The sequence below is a fragment of the Pantherophis guttatus genome, chromosome 1 (genome assembly GCF_059756535.1).
Source record: "Pantherophis guttatus breed Tessera chromosome 1, ASM5975653v1, whole genome shotgun sequence".
In the NCBI taxonomy this organism is placed as follows: domain Eukaryota; kingdom Metazoa; phylum Chordata; class Lepidosauria; order Squamata; family Colubridae; genus Pantherophis; species Pantherophis guttatus.
In genome coordinates, this window is record NC_142063.1 from 117,394,044 (window position 1) to 117,414,101 (window position 20,058).

The window sequence follows — 20,058 nt, forward strand, 5'->3', positions numbered from 1 at the left end:
GTCTCCTGACTTTGGAATTCCGTTTTATCATAATTACAATATAATGATTTGTGTCTTGTTTTCTCAGGTAACGTAGATCCATCTGGTTTGTTCGCAGCAATGTGCCAAAGGAGGCCGATTCTTTTCATCTCAATCTGATCCATCTAAACACCAACTACTTGATCTGTTGACGTAAAATCTTTGGCCCAGTCAGGGCCGGATTTTCCTATAGGCTAACTAGGCTTCAGCCTAGGCCTCAAGATCAAGAGGGGCCTACATTCAAATTGTTAGCAAAATTAAAATTACACTTTCACTATAGGTGAAAGGGCCTCATAAGTGGAATAGCCTAGGGCCTCTTTTCATCTAAATCCGGCCCTGGGCCCAGTCAGCTCCTAACCCAGTCCTGATCAATGCTCCTGGCAGCATATACACTCACTAACTGCATCAAAAATACCATTTTAGGGAATATGGAATTCCCACCTATTTCTTTTCCAATTCTGTTTGGTTTTTTAATAAGCTTTCTACCTATTGAATGCAAGCAAGTCTTCATCACTTCATTGCCCCCTTTCCAACTGGCTGCATAGAAGGCAGCAACAGCTTGAGAACAGGCTCCTTGGGCTAAAAGGAAGCCTCTCCAATCCCACTGCTGGTTTAGTTCCATCATTTGATAACATGCAACATCCATCCTTGGCCCAATGAAGTTGTATGAATCTAGCTGCTTAGTCTGTCTCATGGAAGGCTTACCTGCTCAAACATAAAGGCAAATTCCACTCCCTCCTTGGGAACATTTTCAATATCGAGAAAGCAATAGAGTTTAAAATACAGTTGCCAATGGCCGTCCACATCCTCTTCCATGGATCCAGAAAGTCTAAACACATAGGAGAGTTTGGTGATCATTTGGATTATGGATCAAGAAGACGACTAAGATGTCACAGGAATGTTACTGAAAACTACTTCTTGCAACTCCTTCCACAAGGTTTAGAAGAGCTCAGCACGTGGTACACCACCAACATTTTTGTATCACTGCAAATAGCAGCATGAGTGGGACAGGTTATGAGAGTTGATACTGCTTGTGGCAAGTGACTTTAGCCATTACAGCTAATGAGGTAATATATGGTCCATATTGGGAAGGGGGGCTTAAAAACATTGTCCTCCATTGTCCAGGATTCATTTGTAACTCTGTGTGAGTACAGATTTAGATATATGAAGCATGGTATTGCAAATGGGCCTTCTTAGCAAGAAACACAGACTAAATTCTTAGCAAAAAATGAAGACTAAACTTAAATAGAGGGCCTGAGGCCTAAATAATTTGTACAGGTATTTTCACACTATGGACGCTCAACTTTACAGATATGTCTTACACGCTAGAAGTCCAAGTATAGCGATTTTTCCTACCTCTCAAACTTGGCCAAAACATCTGCTACAATCACCCGGCTCTCGATGGCTTTATCTACATGTTTATTGCGCTCAAAGAGGGCAAACATATTCCGACTGTCTTCCATGGCCAGCCCACGGATCAGCTTCTCTACCACCTGAAAGTAGAGGAAGAAAGTAGGAAAGTTGAGCCTGACCAAGTTATTCTACCTTTGTTCAACAATAGAATTGGGCAATAAGACGTGATTGGGAAAGGCTACAAACAGATTGGACAAAGGATGTACATTTTGAGACAGGTTTCTAAGGAACTGGCCTACAGATCAGAAGGGAAGAGAGAGCTTCTATTTCCAATATATTTTACCACATTTTTTGGTAAAATTGCTGTTGCTAAAATTCACCTCTGGGAACAGCTAATTGCGGGTATTCTGGGAGGCTGATCCACTTCCTGCCAATCAGCTTTTTTCTTATTTTCCTCCCCAAAAACTAAGGTGTGTCTTATGCTCTGGTATGTCTTATACTCCGAAAAATACAGTAATTCTTTCTTGGATCAATCAGTGAAGAGACAGCAATTATAGAGTTCCTAGACAGCCCAACTTTAAAAAAAACTTCTGTTCTTACCTCCCCAGCACTTGTGTGAGAATTGATAGTGATCTGACAGGAACCTCCTCCGTGGCAATAGACAGTAGTGGTCATTTCCTCCCGAGCGATAAGTGCTTGTATTTCCTCCTGGGAGGGGACAAATTCTCTGCTCTTGGTTCTCTTCAGGGAATCAGTGATGAACTGAGAATACTGGTCTACTTCCGTGCCCAGAAAGAGATCTTTTACTCTGGGAATGGGAAAAGAAGAGGTACAGTGTCTTGCAACATGTTTTGATTCAGAACCTTTCATCGTTTGTACATGACAGAAGAGAAGCCAAACTCATTCAGAGGCCATAAGTTACTTATCACCCACAAGACAATTCTGTCATTTGATTTAAAGAAATTATACTAATTTGGGCATCTCGCACCAGAGGGTATTTAACGTTTTCTGACTATAAGGCTAGTATTCCGTTTTCATTTTTACAGCATCAGGGAATAAAGAGCACAACTGTGTAATAAAGCAGAGTTTATTGGTTCGATTTATATGTCGCCCTTCTCCGGAGATTCAGGGCGGCTTACAATGCATTAAGCAATAGCCTTCATATTTTTGTATATACCTGCTTAGTAGGGCTTTCGGCCCTCCCTAAGCGGTGTTCTTTTTTATACAAAGTCAGCTTATTGCCCCCACAATCCGGGTCCTCATTTTACCTACCTCGGAAGGATGGAAGGCTGAGTCAACCTTGAGCCTGGTGAGATTTGAACTCGCAGTAATTGCAGGCAGCTGGCAGCTAAGTGCTACTTAACAGCACTTTAGTCCGCTGCTCCACCAAGGCTACTGTTCCTCAATCTTTCTGGGTTGGCGTCCCAGAGGGGGGAGGGGCAGGTGCCTTTACACGTGCTTGTGCATGTGCGAACAGGGCCGTGAGCGTGACACTCATGGTGATGCTCGAGCATGTGCAACGCTAGTGGCAACACTAGTGCCCACGCAATGCTAGTACCCACACAACACTCGCGGCAATGCTAGCGCACGGGACACTTGCAGTAATGCTAATGCAAGTAGGAGGGTGCAGATGGGCGTATGCTGGCCAGCCACTCACACAGCCCGGTGGTCAACAGGCCACGGCCCATAGTTTGGGGACCCTTGTAATTGAGTATTAAGAAAGGCAATGCAAGCATATCTCATTGGGGTTCTTACAATATACAGGACATAAAGCATGGATCAGAATCTGGTCTAGTTTTAACTTTCAACTGTAATCTATACCCAGGGACAATAAGCACGAGTGCGCATAGAATACCTCTTACCTCTTGAGATGAAACTTGAGATAACGGAGGATTCCCCGGCTGGGAAGAAAGGTACAGCTCATGCAGGTCATGAGCTGCCAGTGGTGAAGATTACCAGGGCTGTTGGGCTGTGGCACATGATTGGTTTGCTTGATCAGCTGACAATAGACTTCATCGCGGAGGCCCCTGAGATCATGGCAGGTCTGAAGGATGCCCTGGATAATGGGGATAGGGTCAGACACTGACTCGATTTCCTGAAGGGAGTTGAAGATCTTCATGGCTTCATCCTGAAGACTGCTGTAGCCCTTCTCTTGCTGCACTGTAAGGGAAAAAGAGGCACAAGAACAAGGCAAGGGAGACAACAATCAGTATAGTACCTCCTTGGGAAATATCTGTTTGTTAGGCAGTTTCAGGTTTAAATATAATAATCTTATGAAAATTACATATATGCCCCTCAGGGGGTTGCAACACAGTTACTAATGTCTATTCTAGCCTTCTCTGAATTGGTATCCACCAGATGTCTAAAACTGTAAGGGATTATGGTAGATGAAATTTATCAGATCTGACAGTGCCAGATAGGAAAGATTCACTGCAGTCCCACAGAATAGTGTGCATAATCGCTCTCCTAGAATGATGTACGATTCTCCATCACCTTCTCTTTTCCATCTGGAAACGCACTAGATTCTACTCTGCTCTGAAAGGCAGGAAAAAGACAATCTGAGCTAAGGAGATAATTGATGCAATAAGAAATATAATAAAACTGATTTAATTCAAGTTAGAAAAGGGAACCAAATTACCAGCATAATTCCTGAGGGCTGTCTGGGTAAGATATATTTTAAATAATATTGCTATTATTAATTGCATAGTAATGATTTCTAACATTGTGAATACAAGAGTGCCCCATCCTATTTACTGAATAAACTCAGTTTTGCATGCTTAATCTAAAGGCAACAGCACTAAAAACGTTGGTTTTTTCGCTTATGTACACTTATGAATTTGTCTCACTAAAATAATGGATCTTTTGCTTTTTAATCAAGTATCTGTTGGACTGCACTGCTCATTTTTACAGTCTTTTAGATATGAGGCTTGATACTCCAGAACTTTGCCCTCTCACCAGCTACATTTTGACAATTGTTTTTTTTCCCTCCACTTTCTGACTTGGTTCCTCAAATGTCAAAGCCATAGTTACTTACTGTTGATCCCAACATCTCCATAAGGCAGTGGCAGCAGTGGTGAGTGCAAGGGATGTTGGGTGTATCTCAGAATGGGATTCCTTCGGTAGATTTGTTCTACCACTTCAGAATTAGTATTATTTTCCTGAAGTAAACAGAAGGGGGCAGGGAGAGAGAAGGAGAGTGACAGAGATGCTTCCAGTGGCTTTGCCTTTTTTCCTCCTAATATACAGGGTGTACCGAAAACCAGCCCCCCATTGGTCCATTAACAATAAGTTTTATTTTTTTCCAGAGAAAATATTACTGTTAATGTTGGAAGGTCATTACTTTTAATTACATTTGAACCAGCCATCTTCTACATGTGACATGTATGATGTACTAATGATTTAAGCCGCTGATGCAACATAATATGCAGCCTTTATTATGCTGTACATATATGCGTCTAACATACCATGAAGGATCTACTACTGTAGGTAAAGTGGTGAAAAATGCATGTGTAGCTGTATAATATTATCAAATGTCCCTGATTTAGTGATGGGGATAGGAATAAAGAGGGTTCACATTAAAAAATGCATTTGTGATTAAAAACAAGAAAGGCTGGTCAGGACCCTGGAGTTATGTTCATATCCAGAAGGAGATTAAATTATGGCGTCTGTGTAGAACTCAATTAAGACTTTGTAGAACTCACCCTAATGTCACGAATAAGTTGCTGTGTGGGTGTTTCAATGGGAACTTTGCTGTCAATGACTCCTTGGATGGCAGAGGCCCAGCGCATGGCTTCATTCAATAACTTTGTGTAGAGGTGGTATGAATGCTTTCTGCCATGCACAGTGATGTTCCAGTAACCTGCTGACACAAACAGAACCAAGATGAGTGTGTCACTGTTTCAGACCAGTAAATAACAAGCAAGGCAACGGAGAAGAAAGGAAGAGGTGCTACTCAGCCAAAACATGAAGGCAATATGTTGTGTCCAACTGCAGTGTGATGTCATGTTAACTGTGTAGCCCAAAGGCTCTGAAAGCTATTGGTTCTGCTATCAGAATGTTAATTAAAACCTCTTTGATTAGGACTGCTCCATCATTCATTGAACATGGAAACTTGCTTTGCTTCGAGAAACCAGTGAATGAAATATTAAGATATGCAGGTTTGTACAATATTGGTTCAAGAAACATCTGGGCTTCTCAAGTATGAATGCAGAGCTAAGATCTAATTATTTTTTCTGGGTTTTTTTCTAGCCATGCATGGAAGGTAAGCAAGTTGTTAGGAGAAGCAGAGCAAACCGTTTCTCCTAGCAATTTAATTTCCTCTGGATGGGAAGGAACTTCATTCTACTAACCTGGCATTCAAGGTAAATGTAAAAGTCTGTTCTGTTTTTCTAAATGTGAATGAATATATAAAAGAAAGACCGACTGTATGCCTGAACCAAGTCAAGTAACGATATGTGAGAATATGGGTGCGTAAGATCTCACCAACCCACTGTTCTGATATAACCTGTTAATTTAGCCAGCGCTGCGTGTCGCCCAGGTTTCATTTCCCTAGTCTGATATTATTGGCATCAGTGGTGGGTTTCTACCGGTTTGGGCAAACGGGCAGCAGTGGTGGGAGGCTCCGCCCACCCACTCGTACATCATCATGGACACTGCACATGCGCAGAAGGTTCTGCGTATGTGCAGAAGCGCCAAGCACGAGCGCACATTCACAGTTCGAATCGGTAGCGAAGGTAAATTTATTTATTTATTTATTTATTTGTTTAAATTTCTATACCGCCCTTCTCCAATATAGGACTCAGGGCGGTGTACAGCCCAAGTAAAAACAAGACATACATACATGAATGAAACCCACTACTGATTGGCATGTATCTCTTAGCTGAGCTGAAGTTGTCCTTATGGTTATCAGCATATACATGTAGTCCTTGACTTAAAGAGTTTGTTTAGTGACCGTTCAGAGTTACAATGGCACTGAAAAAAAAGTGCCATATGACCATTTTTCACAGTTTCAACCTTTGCAACATCCCCATGATCATGTGATCCAATTTCAACTATTTGGCAACTGGCACATATCCCAGGATCATGTGATTCCCTTTTGCAACCTTCTGACAAGCAAAATCAATAGGAAAGCTGGATTCACTTAACAACCGGGTTACTAACTTGTTAACTGCAGTGATATTAACAATTGAGCAGTGATGAAATCCATTTTTTTTAACTACCGGTTCTGTGGGCGTGGCTTGGTGGGCGTGGCAGGGGAAGGATACTACAAAATCTCCATTCCCCCCCCACACTCCAGGGGAAAGATATTGCAAAATCTCCATTCCCACCCCACTCTGGGGCCAGCCAGAGATGGTATTTGCTGGTTCTCCGAACTACTCAAAATTTCCACTACTGGTTCTCCAGAACCTGCTGGATTTCACCCCTGCAATTGAGGCAAGTAAGGTTATAAAATGAGGCAAAACTGACTTAACAACAGAAATTATGGGCTCAATTGTGGTCATAAATTGAGGACTACCCATATTTTAACAAACTGTGATTTAGTCTATTTCTAGAGTCTGGACATATCTGCAACATAATTATACTTTTTCTACAATAACTGTATCCAGAGTAAAAGGTATTTTAGGACGAAGTTATAGCTAAAGGCAATATTGGACTCATTGTTGCTTTTATGGAATTCCATGTTCACATCAAGCTGCTTTACAATAGATGCTTTTAAGTTTTAATTTTGCCATGTTTCTTTATCATAAATATCTGTGAAATCTGTTGGCTATACCAGCACCTTCTGACATTCTGCTATTCAAGGATTTTTTTTAGTATTAATTTTTCATTTTTGTTTTTCATAAGTTCATGCGCACTTAATGATTTACGATTATTTCTGAAGATGATGAATTTAATTTTATATATTTAATTGAACAGTTAATCAACCTTAAATGTTATAACAATTGTAAATTTTCTATTTACTAATACCGGTATTATTTTTCATGCACTATGTACTTTCTCACCTTTTTTCCTTTTTATGTAGCAATCTATTTTATTATTTAAACATTTTAAAATAAATAAAATAAAAATTTGCCTATTTCTGCTCTACATGGAGCATACAGGCATTTTCCCACAACGCATTAATTATACCCATGTCCAATTATAAATGCAGACACATTTCCACCTATTTATAAGTGCACATAATGAATGCAATAAAATCCACCTAAGTTTTTGCAGATGTCAGAAGAACGTGCAACTTGCTTACACAGATAGTGCTTACCAGTTTCTTTGAAGATTCTTTCATCAGGCTGGATCACTGAGCAGAGGCTATTGAGAACAAGCGTCCCGAGCTTGGTGGCGGTGCGTTCGGAAGACTTGTAATAGTCAAGGGCAGTGCTGGTCAATACAAACCAGCGTTTCTTCAGCTTCAGGGACAATGTCTTGCTGTTGCTCTGGACCTCCTTATGTAGCCACCCTGACAGAAAATACAGGATCCATGAACTCAGCAACAAAAAACTTGTGCTCCTTTAGTACATCTGTGCTCCTAGTTGCTGAGGGGGCTGTGGTGAAGCATCGGATCTTCCTTTCTCACTTTTTAGCTTCACCTTCTGACTTTCTACGTAAAGTAATTGCACTAAGATTGTACTATATGATGCTCCCAGGGCCGCAGGTGGCTTCCAACAGAATGGAGTACGATGTCCTCTAAAAATTGCCACCAAGTAATCATTCTTAATGCGACAAAAGAGGAATATTATTAATCCATGGGAAATAATTATATTTCATATATTTTAAGTATATGAATTTGTATTAATATAATTGCACCCCCCCCAAAGTAGCATTTCCTTGAACTAAGCAGCTATTGATTGATTGATTGGAGTTTTTATGCAACTCCAATCCAGCTTCTCACACATTCTTTCAATAAAAAGTTCAAAATAGCACAGCAGTATCACAGATTATTAAATAACTATCAAAAATAAATAAAATTACAAACAACAACAAAATGCCCATGACTCCTGAGAAACAACAACAACCCAAAAACAACCAAGGGAGGGAGCTTTATATTAAGTTTAGCATGTTTTGTTCAGTATTATTTATACAAACATATATACAGCTGCCATGTATCTTTATAGCAATCTTCACAATCCCCCTGTAGAGCCTTTCAGCAGGTTGCCAGATGATCACCCAATGAATTCCTGGCTCAGAATTTAATAGTTCGCTCTTCTAGTCAAGATATTGTCTCAATTCTCCTGGCCATTGATTGCTTTGTGTCCAGCTGCTGCCAGGGCTACCCTCTCTGTACGTGAGAAGATTGAGCTGTTGTTATTACTCTGGTGACTGGATGAAAACGGCACTGTAAAAGAATCCTTTTACTAGCAGAACGTTTCATCTTCCCACTTTGCCGGGGCATAAAATAAGCAAAATCCTGATAATTTTTCAATTGACAGTTGGTATTTTCAGCTATGTTTGATGACTTCCAGAAGAGAACTATAGCTCCCACACCTACATTGGCTGGGAATTCTGAACATGAAGTTCAACATTCCATGGCTTAGGACCTGGTTATTTACGGGACCTCCTGCTACCACCAATAGCCTCCCACCGACCAGTACGCTCCCAGAGAGGGGCTCCTCTGGGTGCTGTCGGCCAAACAATGTCGACTGGCGGCCCCCAGGGAGAGAGCCTTCTCTGTGGGGGCACCTACTATCTGGAACGAGCTCCCCCCGGAGATATGGAGGATCCCGGATCTGCGTACCTTCCGTCGCGCGCTCAAGACTTTCTTGTTTCATCAGGCTGGCCTGACCTAAGTCTTTCCCCTTTTTAAATGGAAATTTTAAATTTGGTTTTAAAGTATTGGGTTTTTAAATTTGTTCAGCCAAATTATTTAATTTGTTTTATTCTATTTTAAATTTTGTATTTATATTGTTTTATTCTATGGCTGTTCACCGCCCTGAGTCCTTCGGGAGTAGGGCGGTATACAAATTCAATAAAACTAAACTAAAAACTAAAACTAAACATTTCACACTAAGAAATGATTTAATTGATTGTCTATGGAGATTCTCAATCATCCAGGTCATGGTTGTTCCAAAGATGCTTTTCCAAAAGGCAACTGGATTTTCTTGTTTGTTTGTTTTTTCATTGAAAATGTTGTGCTTCTCACCCAAGAAGCTTCTTCAGTTCTGGAGAAACTGAAGAAGCTTCTTGGATGAAACGCGAAATGTTTTCAAGGGAAAAAAAACCAAGAAAATCCAGTTGCCTCTTGGAATAGCACCTTCAGGATTTAGCTGATTATTTCTGCCTTGGTCATCTCTGCAACTTCATTTTTTTACCTCTCACAATAAATTCCTGCCCATCAACCCTGGATTCGCCTTTGGGCTTCTGTAGGAGAGAGATCCAGTGGTGCATCTCTTCAGGGATGTCACTGTTGCAATGAATGACTCTATTTGCCGTGATGATCACAAAGGAATTTGGCCTGCAAAGTAGAAGGAAGGTACTTCATCTCATCCTTGCCACGGAAAACTTGCTGTGCTCACCTATTTAACATTTACAGAATTTACTTCCTGGGAAAAGAAGTGAACAGCTCTAGTTCCCAGATCTGAGAGTAGAGATTATGATGTTCACAAACATGCTATACAAAGGTTTCTGGTCTGATAGGCATTAAACTAATGAATACACAAATAAATAATCTGTGAAAGCCCAAAAAGGCAGAATACTTTCCCATAGACTAAACCAGGGGTATCAAACTTGTGTCATCACGGGACGTATCATGACTTTTTTTCCTTTAAACCGGGTGTGGTTGTGGCCAGCGCATGACGCATCTGGCTCATGGGCCACGAGTTTGACAGTCCCGGACTAAACAGTTAGGAAGAAAACATACAAGGTTCCATCTTGTCATTTGGAAAAAAAGTATATTTAGTATTGTCTCCATTATTGGGGGAATACCAATATATTGTAAATACCAGGAACTGGGAAAGATAAGATGTGAATTTAATATTAATATGGAGCTCCTGCCTTGCTACTAGGCTTACCACAGTCACAGTCACTGAACAAACCTGGAAGTTGAGATAATCCAATCATCTGATCCAGTCCGTTAGTTTTTATGTCCTTAGCATAGCAAGCACTCTAACACAGGTTCCTTCCTTTTTAGACATTCTTCTCAGAGAATCAGATAAAATGGATTGTCTTGACCAAATCACATGGCCAAGATAACTTGCATTGACTCTCCCTTGCCCATACAGTTTAACTGTGGGCTTAAACATAGATCTCTATTATAGAAAGTATGCCTCTACCATCAAAACATCTCAGTTTATTTAGTTGCATCATTGTAATCAACGCTATTATTTAAAATAACACTTTTCTGAAATCCAAATCTAAGCTGATTTTTATTGATAAAGAAATTTATGCTTCTTTTTTTCAAGGATGTAAAAAAACCAGGAGTCCTATAGCACCTTTTGTATCAAATTTTATTTTTCAAAAGATGCTACCAATTTTTTGCCATTTAGACCAACATGGACCTCCTCCTCCTCCTCTTCCTCTCCAGGTGCATATGGTGAAGGGCTCAAAGTTCACTCCATCTAGAAAAGCCACTCATCACTATGGGATGGTTGTAGAAGTACAAGGACAGTCTTAGCTGCTACGTGTAACATTTTATTCATTTATTTTATTTATTAAGAAAAACTATATGACCTCCCAACTCGCAGTGACTCTTTTATTTCTGTAGGAGGCTTACAGAAATAAAACTCCAACACAAAACCCAATACCACCTCCCCCCCAACCATCAAACCAACCACCTGATGGGCTCTGTATCCTTTGGAGGTTCCCATGCCCATTGGCAAAACCAAGTTTTTAAAAGTATGTCAAATTGCAGACGAAAGTTATTTTGCTCTGCAGAAGAAGGGAGCCACCCCAGGAAGGGGAATTGTACAAATATGCTTCTCAAACATGCATATTTGAGGGGTTACACACTATACAAATTGTTCCAAATAGTCTGCTGAGGAATAAAATGGTCCTAACAGCAGAACTATAAACTATGGCTACCAAATATTACTAAGAGGAGAGCAGTAGGTTTTGACATCAATGGTTACACACTAAAAAACACCAATGCCCTTGGAAAGATACTTAAAATGGCTGAAGACACTTTAAACAGCACTTTGTTACAATTATAGTTTATGTAAATATGTGATTCATGAATTTAAATATATTTCCCTATAGCAATGCTGCCATACTCTAGTAATGTTAAAATTATAGAAGGAAAAAACCAATGAGAAAACAATCACAATCTAATTAAATACAAAGCTTACCTGTCAGGATTATCAGATGCACAGACAGAATCAATAAGCCCAACATCAAGGGTTCCCTTTAAAATAACAAGAAGTTATAATAGTAAATATACAACTGGTATACTTATAAAACTTCATATTTTCTTTCCTGCCTTTTTTTCTCAAGTTTGTTTCAGATAACCCATAATGACCAAGGTGGTTAGTAGCTAGTTGGCTTCTTAAATGAGTGGAATTTAAGCACTCTGTGCCCTGCCTCTATCTCCACTCAAGATGGGATATTAGGAACTCCAAATATCCTTTCATCCATACACAGTATCAGACTGACATACAAACACACTTCTGTGCCAGGTACAGAGGATGCACCAAAGGATATTTGATCAATTTCCAGAGAATCTACTGCATATTACACTGCCTATAGCAGGGGTCTCCAACTCCAGATACGTGGAGTGGCACTGGGCTGCCGCCTGCCAGAAACCAGGCCACCCATATAAGCAAAGCCCCATCCATGGGATGCAGGCAGCACACGAAACCACGCTCCCTCCAGTCCTCTCTATGGAATTGGTCCCCGGTGCCCAAAAGATTTTAGTATACAGTTTGGGACTGGCTCTTCTATAGCAATTCTATGAAATGCCAATTAGACCAATTTGATCAGCAGCAACCATATCACTAAGATATAGTCAATATTGAATTCATGAGAGACAACATAATCTTTCCAACATGATGTTCTCCTAATTGTTGCTCACCACCGCATTCTTTGGATTGGCTTGTTCATCTTGCATTTCTCTCAGCTGTTGCTCTGTGGCACTATGCACATGACTTAGGACATTAAACCAGTCACTGTCAAAATAAAATAATAAATAATTAGAATCCATTTTAGATGGCCAGCAATGCCAGGCGTATGTAATTTACCAGGCAGATGGATCATTACATCATCATGTGGAATTATTCCCCCTGAATGTTTCCTACAAAGTTAACCAATTATTAAATGCTAACTGTATGTTTTCTATGGAACATTTATAGAATATATTAGTTTATTCAACCATTACATTTATCAGGTTTTGCTTTCTATTATGGCTAGTGAATGCGATCATGAATAATAAATCAGAAGCTGTTAATCAGAAGCTGTTGGATATAACCAATTGTGATTTAACCAACGAACTGCCTGGATTTAGATAATACAATAAGTCAAAAGAAAAAAAGAAAAGAAAATGTATGTGATAATTTGTCACTGACAGATGGTGATTTTCCAAGATATTGGCACAGGTCTTTCTCAGTTCTGCTGTGTAACAACGTTTAGAAGGACTTAATGTGATTCTTTCAATGTAGATTGTATCATATGTTGTTCTCATAGTCTGACACAAGATAAGTAGGATATATTTGCAGTCATAGGATAAATGTCTGCATAGTTATAGCTAAATTATTACTTTGGAATGGAATACAGCTTATGAAAAAGCCAATTGTGGGGGCCAGTTTGAGTACAGTCTGAAGCTTTGGCATGGAACATACAAGTCACAAAGACTAAAAAAGGCCTTTAATGTATTGGTTTCATTAAATAAATCACCCAATTTAAACTATAATATGGCACAAACAGATACAATTAAGTACCTTCAGATAATGAAAGCTTTACATAGTAAGCAGACATTACTACTATATTTCACTGTCAGATATTCAGATATTAAGTCTTCTGAGTAATCTTCTGACTCTTGAATCATAATATAGCAACAGATAGAAGCGGAAGTGTCTGCAATTATGTGCTACTTTAGCAGAGATTACACATTTTCTATGCCAGTTCAATGGAGCTTGTGAATTGGTTGCAAGGAGAATCTTATTGCTTCACAAAGGGAAAAACAGTTGGTATTTCTAGGAGTTGGAGCTGCAGAAGAAAAGTCTCAGAGACAGACACAACTTTTGTTTTACCTGGCATCTTCTGGTGACTCCGCCACTATATGGTAAACCCGATCACCTGTCACAATATCCAGGGCATTCTCTTTCTCGTGAATATCCACAATTTCCCTGCAAAAGACCATGCATTAAGAACCAGACTGCCAAAGATATCCAATAAACTTTAGCCTTTTTCTCTTTGGCACATTTGGCATTAAGGAAGTTTGAAGCTCCTCTTCCTGGCAAGGTCAAACGTACAAGAAACAACAACAGAGGTGTTTAGTGTGGGTTAAGCAAACATTTCATAGTCAGGGACCTAAAAGCGCTTCTTGCTTTAACAGCCACCAGCAAATCCAACGACAACTGAAGATCAAGGAGCTTTCTAAGACTGGGAAGATAGTCGCATCCAAATCAGGCTGAACCTCAATCTCCAAGCCCAGTTTCATATTTCCCAACAGCGCCACTGTCTTGTCTGGATTTAACTTCAACTTGTTCTAATTCACCTTACCATTATTAAATGCAGGTAATATGAAGTATTATATATAACTATATGAAGGGACGCGGTGGCTCAGTGGCTAAGACCCTGAGCTTGTTGATCGAAAAGTCGGCAGTTCAGCGGTTCGAATCCCTAGTGCCGCGTTAATGGGGTGAGCTCCCGTTACTTGTCCCAGCTTCTGCCAACCTAGCAGTTTGAAAGCACGTAAAAAATGCAAGTAGAAAAAATAGGGACCACCTTTGGTGGGAAGGTAACAGCGTTCTGTGCGCCTTTGGCGTTGAGTCATGCTGGACACATGACCACGGAGACGTCTTCGGACAGCGCTGGTTCTTTGGTTTTGAAACAGAGATGAGCACCACCCCCTAGAGTCGGGAACTACTAACACATATGTGCGAGGGGAACCTTTACCTTTACGTTTTAAGTGATTCCTTGGATTAAGGAATAGTAGAAATTAGTTTCATCAAAATACTAATAATGCCCCATTCTAAAACGACTGATGTCTCCCAGCAATTTCATATAGCTATTGAGCAGCATGGGGAATAAAACACAACACGTGAAGTAAGTGAACAACAATATCCCAGCAGCATTTATAAACTGTTGGAAAAATTGATATTCCCAAGGACCAATGCGACTAAACAATTCAGAAGGATATCACAGTTAGTAGTATCATTAGTTTAGCACTTCCTCCATATTGCTATGTATGTTTTCCACCTCAAAATGACTAATGATAATATATTAGTTTTGGTAAAGGTTTAGAACAGAGTCAACCAGCTCCTTACATTTGGATACAGTTTGGGGATCTATAGTAGCTCTCAAGGCTGATTTTTTTCCCCAGACAAAGCGGTTAGAAAAATCCAAATAAGAGTAGGAAAGTAGCCTAACATGAAAGATGGAGCTAATGGAAAGTTAGAAGGAACAAGAGGGTAAAGAGCCCTCTTTACAAGTAATGAATATCATAGAGAAATATAGGAGTCAAACTGACTATAGAGAATTTTCAGACAAGAAGAACAATTTTGCATGAATGAGAACATTGGAATTCAAAAGTTTAAAATATGCCCCTTCAGAGAGATGCCAGTTTTCTTTCACAGCGTTTGAGCTACGTTTGAAGTGTTCTGGGACTTAGATCCTAAAATTATTTCTCTAAAGACCAGGCTGCTGAGAATTCTGCTCTTTTCCTTCCAACAGTGAACAAAGAAGTAAAATAATGAGTTAGGTTAAATGGTCGAGCCTTGTTTTCCTTGAAAGGAGAGACATAATAGTATTGCCCGTACTTTGCTTTCCTGATATCAATTGTTCCTTTCAGCTTTTCTTCACTGTCATTCTCAAAATACATCAATTTGGCCTCTCTCAGGACAAACCAGCGCCGTTTCCAATTCCGTCGAGATAATGTGGACATGCCTCCTCCTTTCTTATAAAGCCAGCCTGACTTTAAGGCCTCCTGTTTGGCTCGGAACCACATAAAGGCCTCATTTTTTAGGACACACCAACGCCGCCTCCAGGGGTTCATCAACCCCCCTGCAAGGAAAAGAAACCAAGTTGGAAAAATCTGACAAGATAATGATAGATTCCTATTTCTGCCCATGACTGTAAGATTGCCCTAAAAAATGAAATACTTCCTATAACTATAGTTAATATCTACTTATTATTTAAACAATCTGTATGGCTGTTCACCTCACTACTGTGACTTTGGAAGCTGACAATGAATCATGATAAAAAAAAAATACTAAGCCCATAAAAAGAAGAAGGTACAAAAATCAATATGCATATGGGACTGAAAGGCTCTATTGCGCAATCAGAATAGCAGTTACCTCCTGCGGTGGGATACAGACATGGAGAATTCTAAGGCCAACAGGGAGTGATCCATCCATAACAATAAACCAATGGGAATAGCTTCCAATTCACTCTGATTGTCAATATAAAAATAAAAACTTACATCCCACAATTTACTTACACCTGTACTATTTATGATTTTATTGAAAAGGGAAATAGGGGTATTTTTTAAAGAAAGAAAAGAAAAAAAACCCCATAAACCACTATACCAGTTTCCTGTTCTTTTTTTTCCTATAACACAAAGGACTTATAAATTTGATTGCTGTTATTTTTTGGGGGGGGAAGCCTTTTTGGTATTAGTGCTGTTAGCAATTTTGAACCATTATTATAGTTATTATAGAAGAAGCTTGCTACAGTTGGGCAAACATGGCTCACAAAAAACAATGTGCCAAGAGTACAGAATCTGGATTTATTCCCCCATCTACAAAGCTCAACATATACTCTTTTAGGAAATCCTGAAGATCTAGGGTCCTGAAAAAAACTTATCTCTAAAATGGGAGGAGTGTCTTAGATTCACAGAGAACATAGTAACGAAGACAAATTATTTTTTTCCTGTCTGCTTTACCCTTTAAGACAGAGTTCATCTTAAGTTCAGGGCTGTCTTCCTTTCAGGTAAATTATGTAGTTTTCACTTTAGCCACAGCCACAGAAGTATGATACACAGAAATAAGTTAGCCTCCCCGTATACTATTTTTGAAGCTGCTTGGGAAAGGGATGGAGAAAGCATTGCAAATTAATTATAAACCTAGATTGGGAGTGGGAAGCATCATCTTGGTGTCAGAACATTATCTCACTGGGTGCCTATGGCTATTGGCCAAGTAATTTGATAATATTAGAGCTAGCTACAAATGAAAGGGTTTTTAAACTTTAAGAAAAGCCACTGGACAGCCCTGAAAAAATAGCCAGAATATAATATGTGGGGTGGGGGTTGGATAGGAGGCTGGCACATGGCAGGAAGGAGAGGAGAGGAAGAAAATACCTGTGGGCATTTATAGAATACCTGGAGGGCTGTATATGTATACAAAAGAAATATCTGGACCTTCTTCATTCTAATATGAAACCCAGTTTATCTATTCATAAAGGTGATCTAGAAACTTGATCTAGAAACAACTTTAGAAAAATATCCCTCTCTAAAAAGATATATTTTATACTGGAATGAATACAGGACCAAGTAGCAAAAAAAAAAAAAAGAGAGAGAGAGAGGGAGAGGGAGGGAGGGAGGGAGGGAGAGAGAGAGAGAGAGAGAGAGAGAGAGAGAGAGAGAGAGAGAGAGAAAAGAAAGAATGTACCAACTTAAGATGAGTGATTGCAGAAGCATATAACCTGCTAAATTCATGGAATTTAGTTATGGAACTGAGAAAACTATTTACCCTTCATGTAGAGATAGCTGTGAAAATATGCAGGCCCAGATCCATTGAAAAGAGTGACCCGGCCAGTACAGAATTCTTCATCTGTGTCCATATAAGTATCCCCTTCTTCATCTTTGGTATCTAAAAACTAGGAGAGAAATGAATTATTGTTATCTGGTAACTATCCAACTTCTATTACATGTTAGATAAATTGATTTCCTGGGTACAGTAACAACTGTACAGAGATTGCATCAAAACCCCTCATTCAAGAATTCATTTAAAAAATGAATGAGAAAAAAGTATGACTAGTAGCAAGTTGGATGGACTCAATGCAGTGAAGGGCCAGGTTAGGAACAGAAATGGATCACCCTGGAGAAAGTCTATTTATGTGGTCATCAAGAATCAAAACTGACTTAATGCACCTAATCAATTAATTAATCAAAATAGAAAAAATAGTAGGATCATTAATTTGATAAGGAAAATTTGCATGAAGTAATTTAGCACTTTTTGATGGGCAAAATATTTCTTCACTCAATTTGTCCCATAAGAATATTAAACCAGATTTTAATCCAGCAAGAAGGAAGCAAGAATATATTGAAATGGGTAAAGGAAGTAACTATTGAGAATGACTTCAAGATTACTTGGATAGAAGGAGATTTAGAGTATTAATGCTAAACTAATATGTAAAAACTTAACACAGAGGCTGGTCTTTGGCTCAGGCAACAGAACAATTAGAAACAACCACTGAACACTATTTCAAAGTCAAAAGAAGTGTGTCTAGTTTGATATCAACTTTTTCCTATCGTTTTTATAACGGAAGACATTCTCTACCATTAATGGTCCTTATCTGAACGAACACACACACACACACACAAAAGCAGTCTCACAGGGAAATATGAAGCTGTAATAGAAGGAAGAGTACAGTGACTGAATATATAAAAACTGACATGGATTACATGTAGATGATCTAAGTATTCCCAGGATATATATATACAATAGTGCTGCAAACAGTTCATTAGGCTTGCATAATAAGTAAGCCATAAACAAATGCATTGTCACAACAGATTAACCAACAGAGTAAAAGACATGTTGCAATGGACTGAACAAATTAGCATACGTGTCTCTGAGGGCATGTGAAAATAATAACTTTATCCTGTCTTTCCTCCATTATGGAACTCAAGCCAATGTTGCTCATTGGAATTTATGGATTAAATTTGACAATGCTATCAATTAAGGAAATATTAATGATATTATCTCTAATGTAAAATGAAACAGGTTAACAACAGGACTATTCAACTGCAATGGTTATGAACGTTTCTCACCGAGTCCAAGCTTCCACGATTGGAATCCACACCGTTGCTATGAGAATTGCGCAGGCCTCCCTCCCTGTTCAGTGGCTCAATTGATGTGCTGCTGATATCTACAATGCCATCATATTCCTCATGGTCATAATCTGATTCCACATCTGGAGGCAAGCTGTAAATTGGATCTTCCACTTCTACCATGTCGTTCTGCGTCACTTCTGAGCCTATCCAGTATATGCTTTCCAGATGTTCTTTCTGAGGGCTTCCAGCTCTCTCAGTAGAAGGAAGCAGAACATTACCTTCTCGGTTCTCTTCCTCCCCAGACACTGGCATATTTGGAGATGTGTCTTCCTCCGAATAATAGTTATCACTGGTCCTGGTGCTACTGTCCTGGTTCAACAGACTTGGGCTGGGGACTGGCGGCCCTTCTTCATCAGCAGGAAAACCTTCATCTTCTTCTTCCTCAGCTAGTGGAGCAACAAGGCTGCATTCAATATTGAGAGTTCCTTCATTAGACAGGGAGCGTTCTAAGTTTTGTACACTTTCATCCAGGTTCCCAAAATCTAAAAGTTCTAAGAACTCCTGTGCAACCCTAGATGCTTCTTTCTCTAGCCTCTGTATTTCTTCTTCCCGCTGCCGCTTCATCTCATTCTTGGTATTCTCACATGTAATGGACACATGATCTGCCTTCTGTTGCCACTGCAGCTTCTCAATTTCCCTTTCCAAACGCAGAATCTCCTCCATTTGACGCTGTTCCTCTTCCCGCAGTGGATGGTTCTCCTTCTGGGTTTTTACTACCTCCATCTGATTCAAAAATGCAAGAAAATAACTAACTTTCATAAATTGTTTTAGGCAGTCATCAATAGTTCTGAAAATTCAGGTGCTATCATAACAACCAAATGGTGCTTCATTGCTCCCCAGTTCACAAGATTTTTTTAATTGTAACTTTTCAAATATATAATACAGAATATTTACTAAATCCCCCTAAGATGAATGTAATTCAAAAGAAGATCATCACGGGTAGTGTACTGTAATTCCTTTGATACACTAGTATTTGTATGGTATTTACAAAAAACCCCCACCACCACACACCCCAAAGACAACTACTGTCTGACGCCTGTTCTATCCATGATTGAACCAATGTTTTCTTAATGCTTTCCAACCAGCCCCACATTAAGAGACAATAAACTGAATTCACTGGAATTCTTCTGTGAATATCTGTGATTCTAATCCAATTTAGAGCCCCACTCAAAATTAAAACATTGACTATTTAAAAAAATAGTCAACATCTTATTAAATTTTGTAAGATTTTAGCACTATCAAATTCTGAAAATAGAATTTTAGAGATGAAAGCAAAAAGTTTCCCTAGGTGTGCCACAGAGATGTTGTATTGATTTAGACTTCTGTATGAATGCACAGAACCCAGTTCCTAAAATATTGAATCCATTTTTGATAATTCCCTGAAATCTTCTGCATGACTTGGAAAAAAAAAGCATCCTTCTGTTGCTGGTTGGCTCAAAAGGAAAGCATCAATTGTCATTACAGTTTCAGAAGTTTCTCTCTCAAGTTAGGGA

General features: G+C 39.3%; 1 protein-coding gene across 6 annotated transcripts in view; it reads right to left on the reverse strand.

The window, feature by feature from the left end:
• Positions 1-20,058, reverse strand: part of LOC148116550 (unconventional myosin-X-like) — a 63,999-nt gene that overhangs the window by 6,418 nt on the left and 37,523 nt on the right. For 4 of the 6 annotated variants that reach the window (XR_015731087.1, XM_034433811.3, XM_034433812.3 and 1 more), the window contains 14 exons: positions 18,503-19,288; positions 17,202-17,328; positions 15,273-15,516; positions 13,542-13,637; positions 12,368-12,461; positions 11,646-11,701; positions 9,675-9,817; positions 7,631-7,825; positions 5,073-5,233; positions 4,406-4,529; positions 3,234-3,531; positions 1,972-2,179; positions 1,375-1,511; positions 724-847 (listed from right to left, as the gene is read on the reverse strand). Coding sequence is in view for 4 of the 6 variants with exons in the window: in XM_034433811.3 (XP_034289702.2) it covers positions 724-847; positions 1,375-1,511; positions 1,972-2,179; positions 3,234-3,531; positions 4,406-4,529; positions 5,073-5,233; positions 7,631-7,825; positions 9,675-9,817; positions 11,646-11,701; positions 12,368-12,461; positions 13,542-13,637; positions 15,273-15,516; positions 17,202-17,328; positions 18,503-19,288 (2,793 nt within the window). In the remaining 2 variants the exon portion in view is untranslated. The remainder of the gene's footprint in view (positions 1-723; positions 848-1,374; positions 1,512-1,971; positions 2,180-3,233; positions 3,532-4,405; positions 4,530-5,072; positions 5,234-7,630; positions 7,826-9,674; positions 9,818-11,645; positions 11,702-12,367; positions 12,462-13,541; positions 13,638-15,272; positions 15,517-17,201; positions 17,329-18,502; positions 19,289-20,058) is intronic. The other 2 variants (XR_015731088.1, XM_034433810.3) reach the window with 1 other exon arrangement.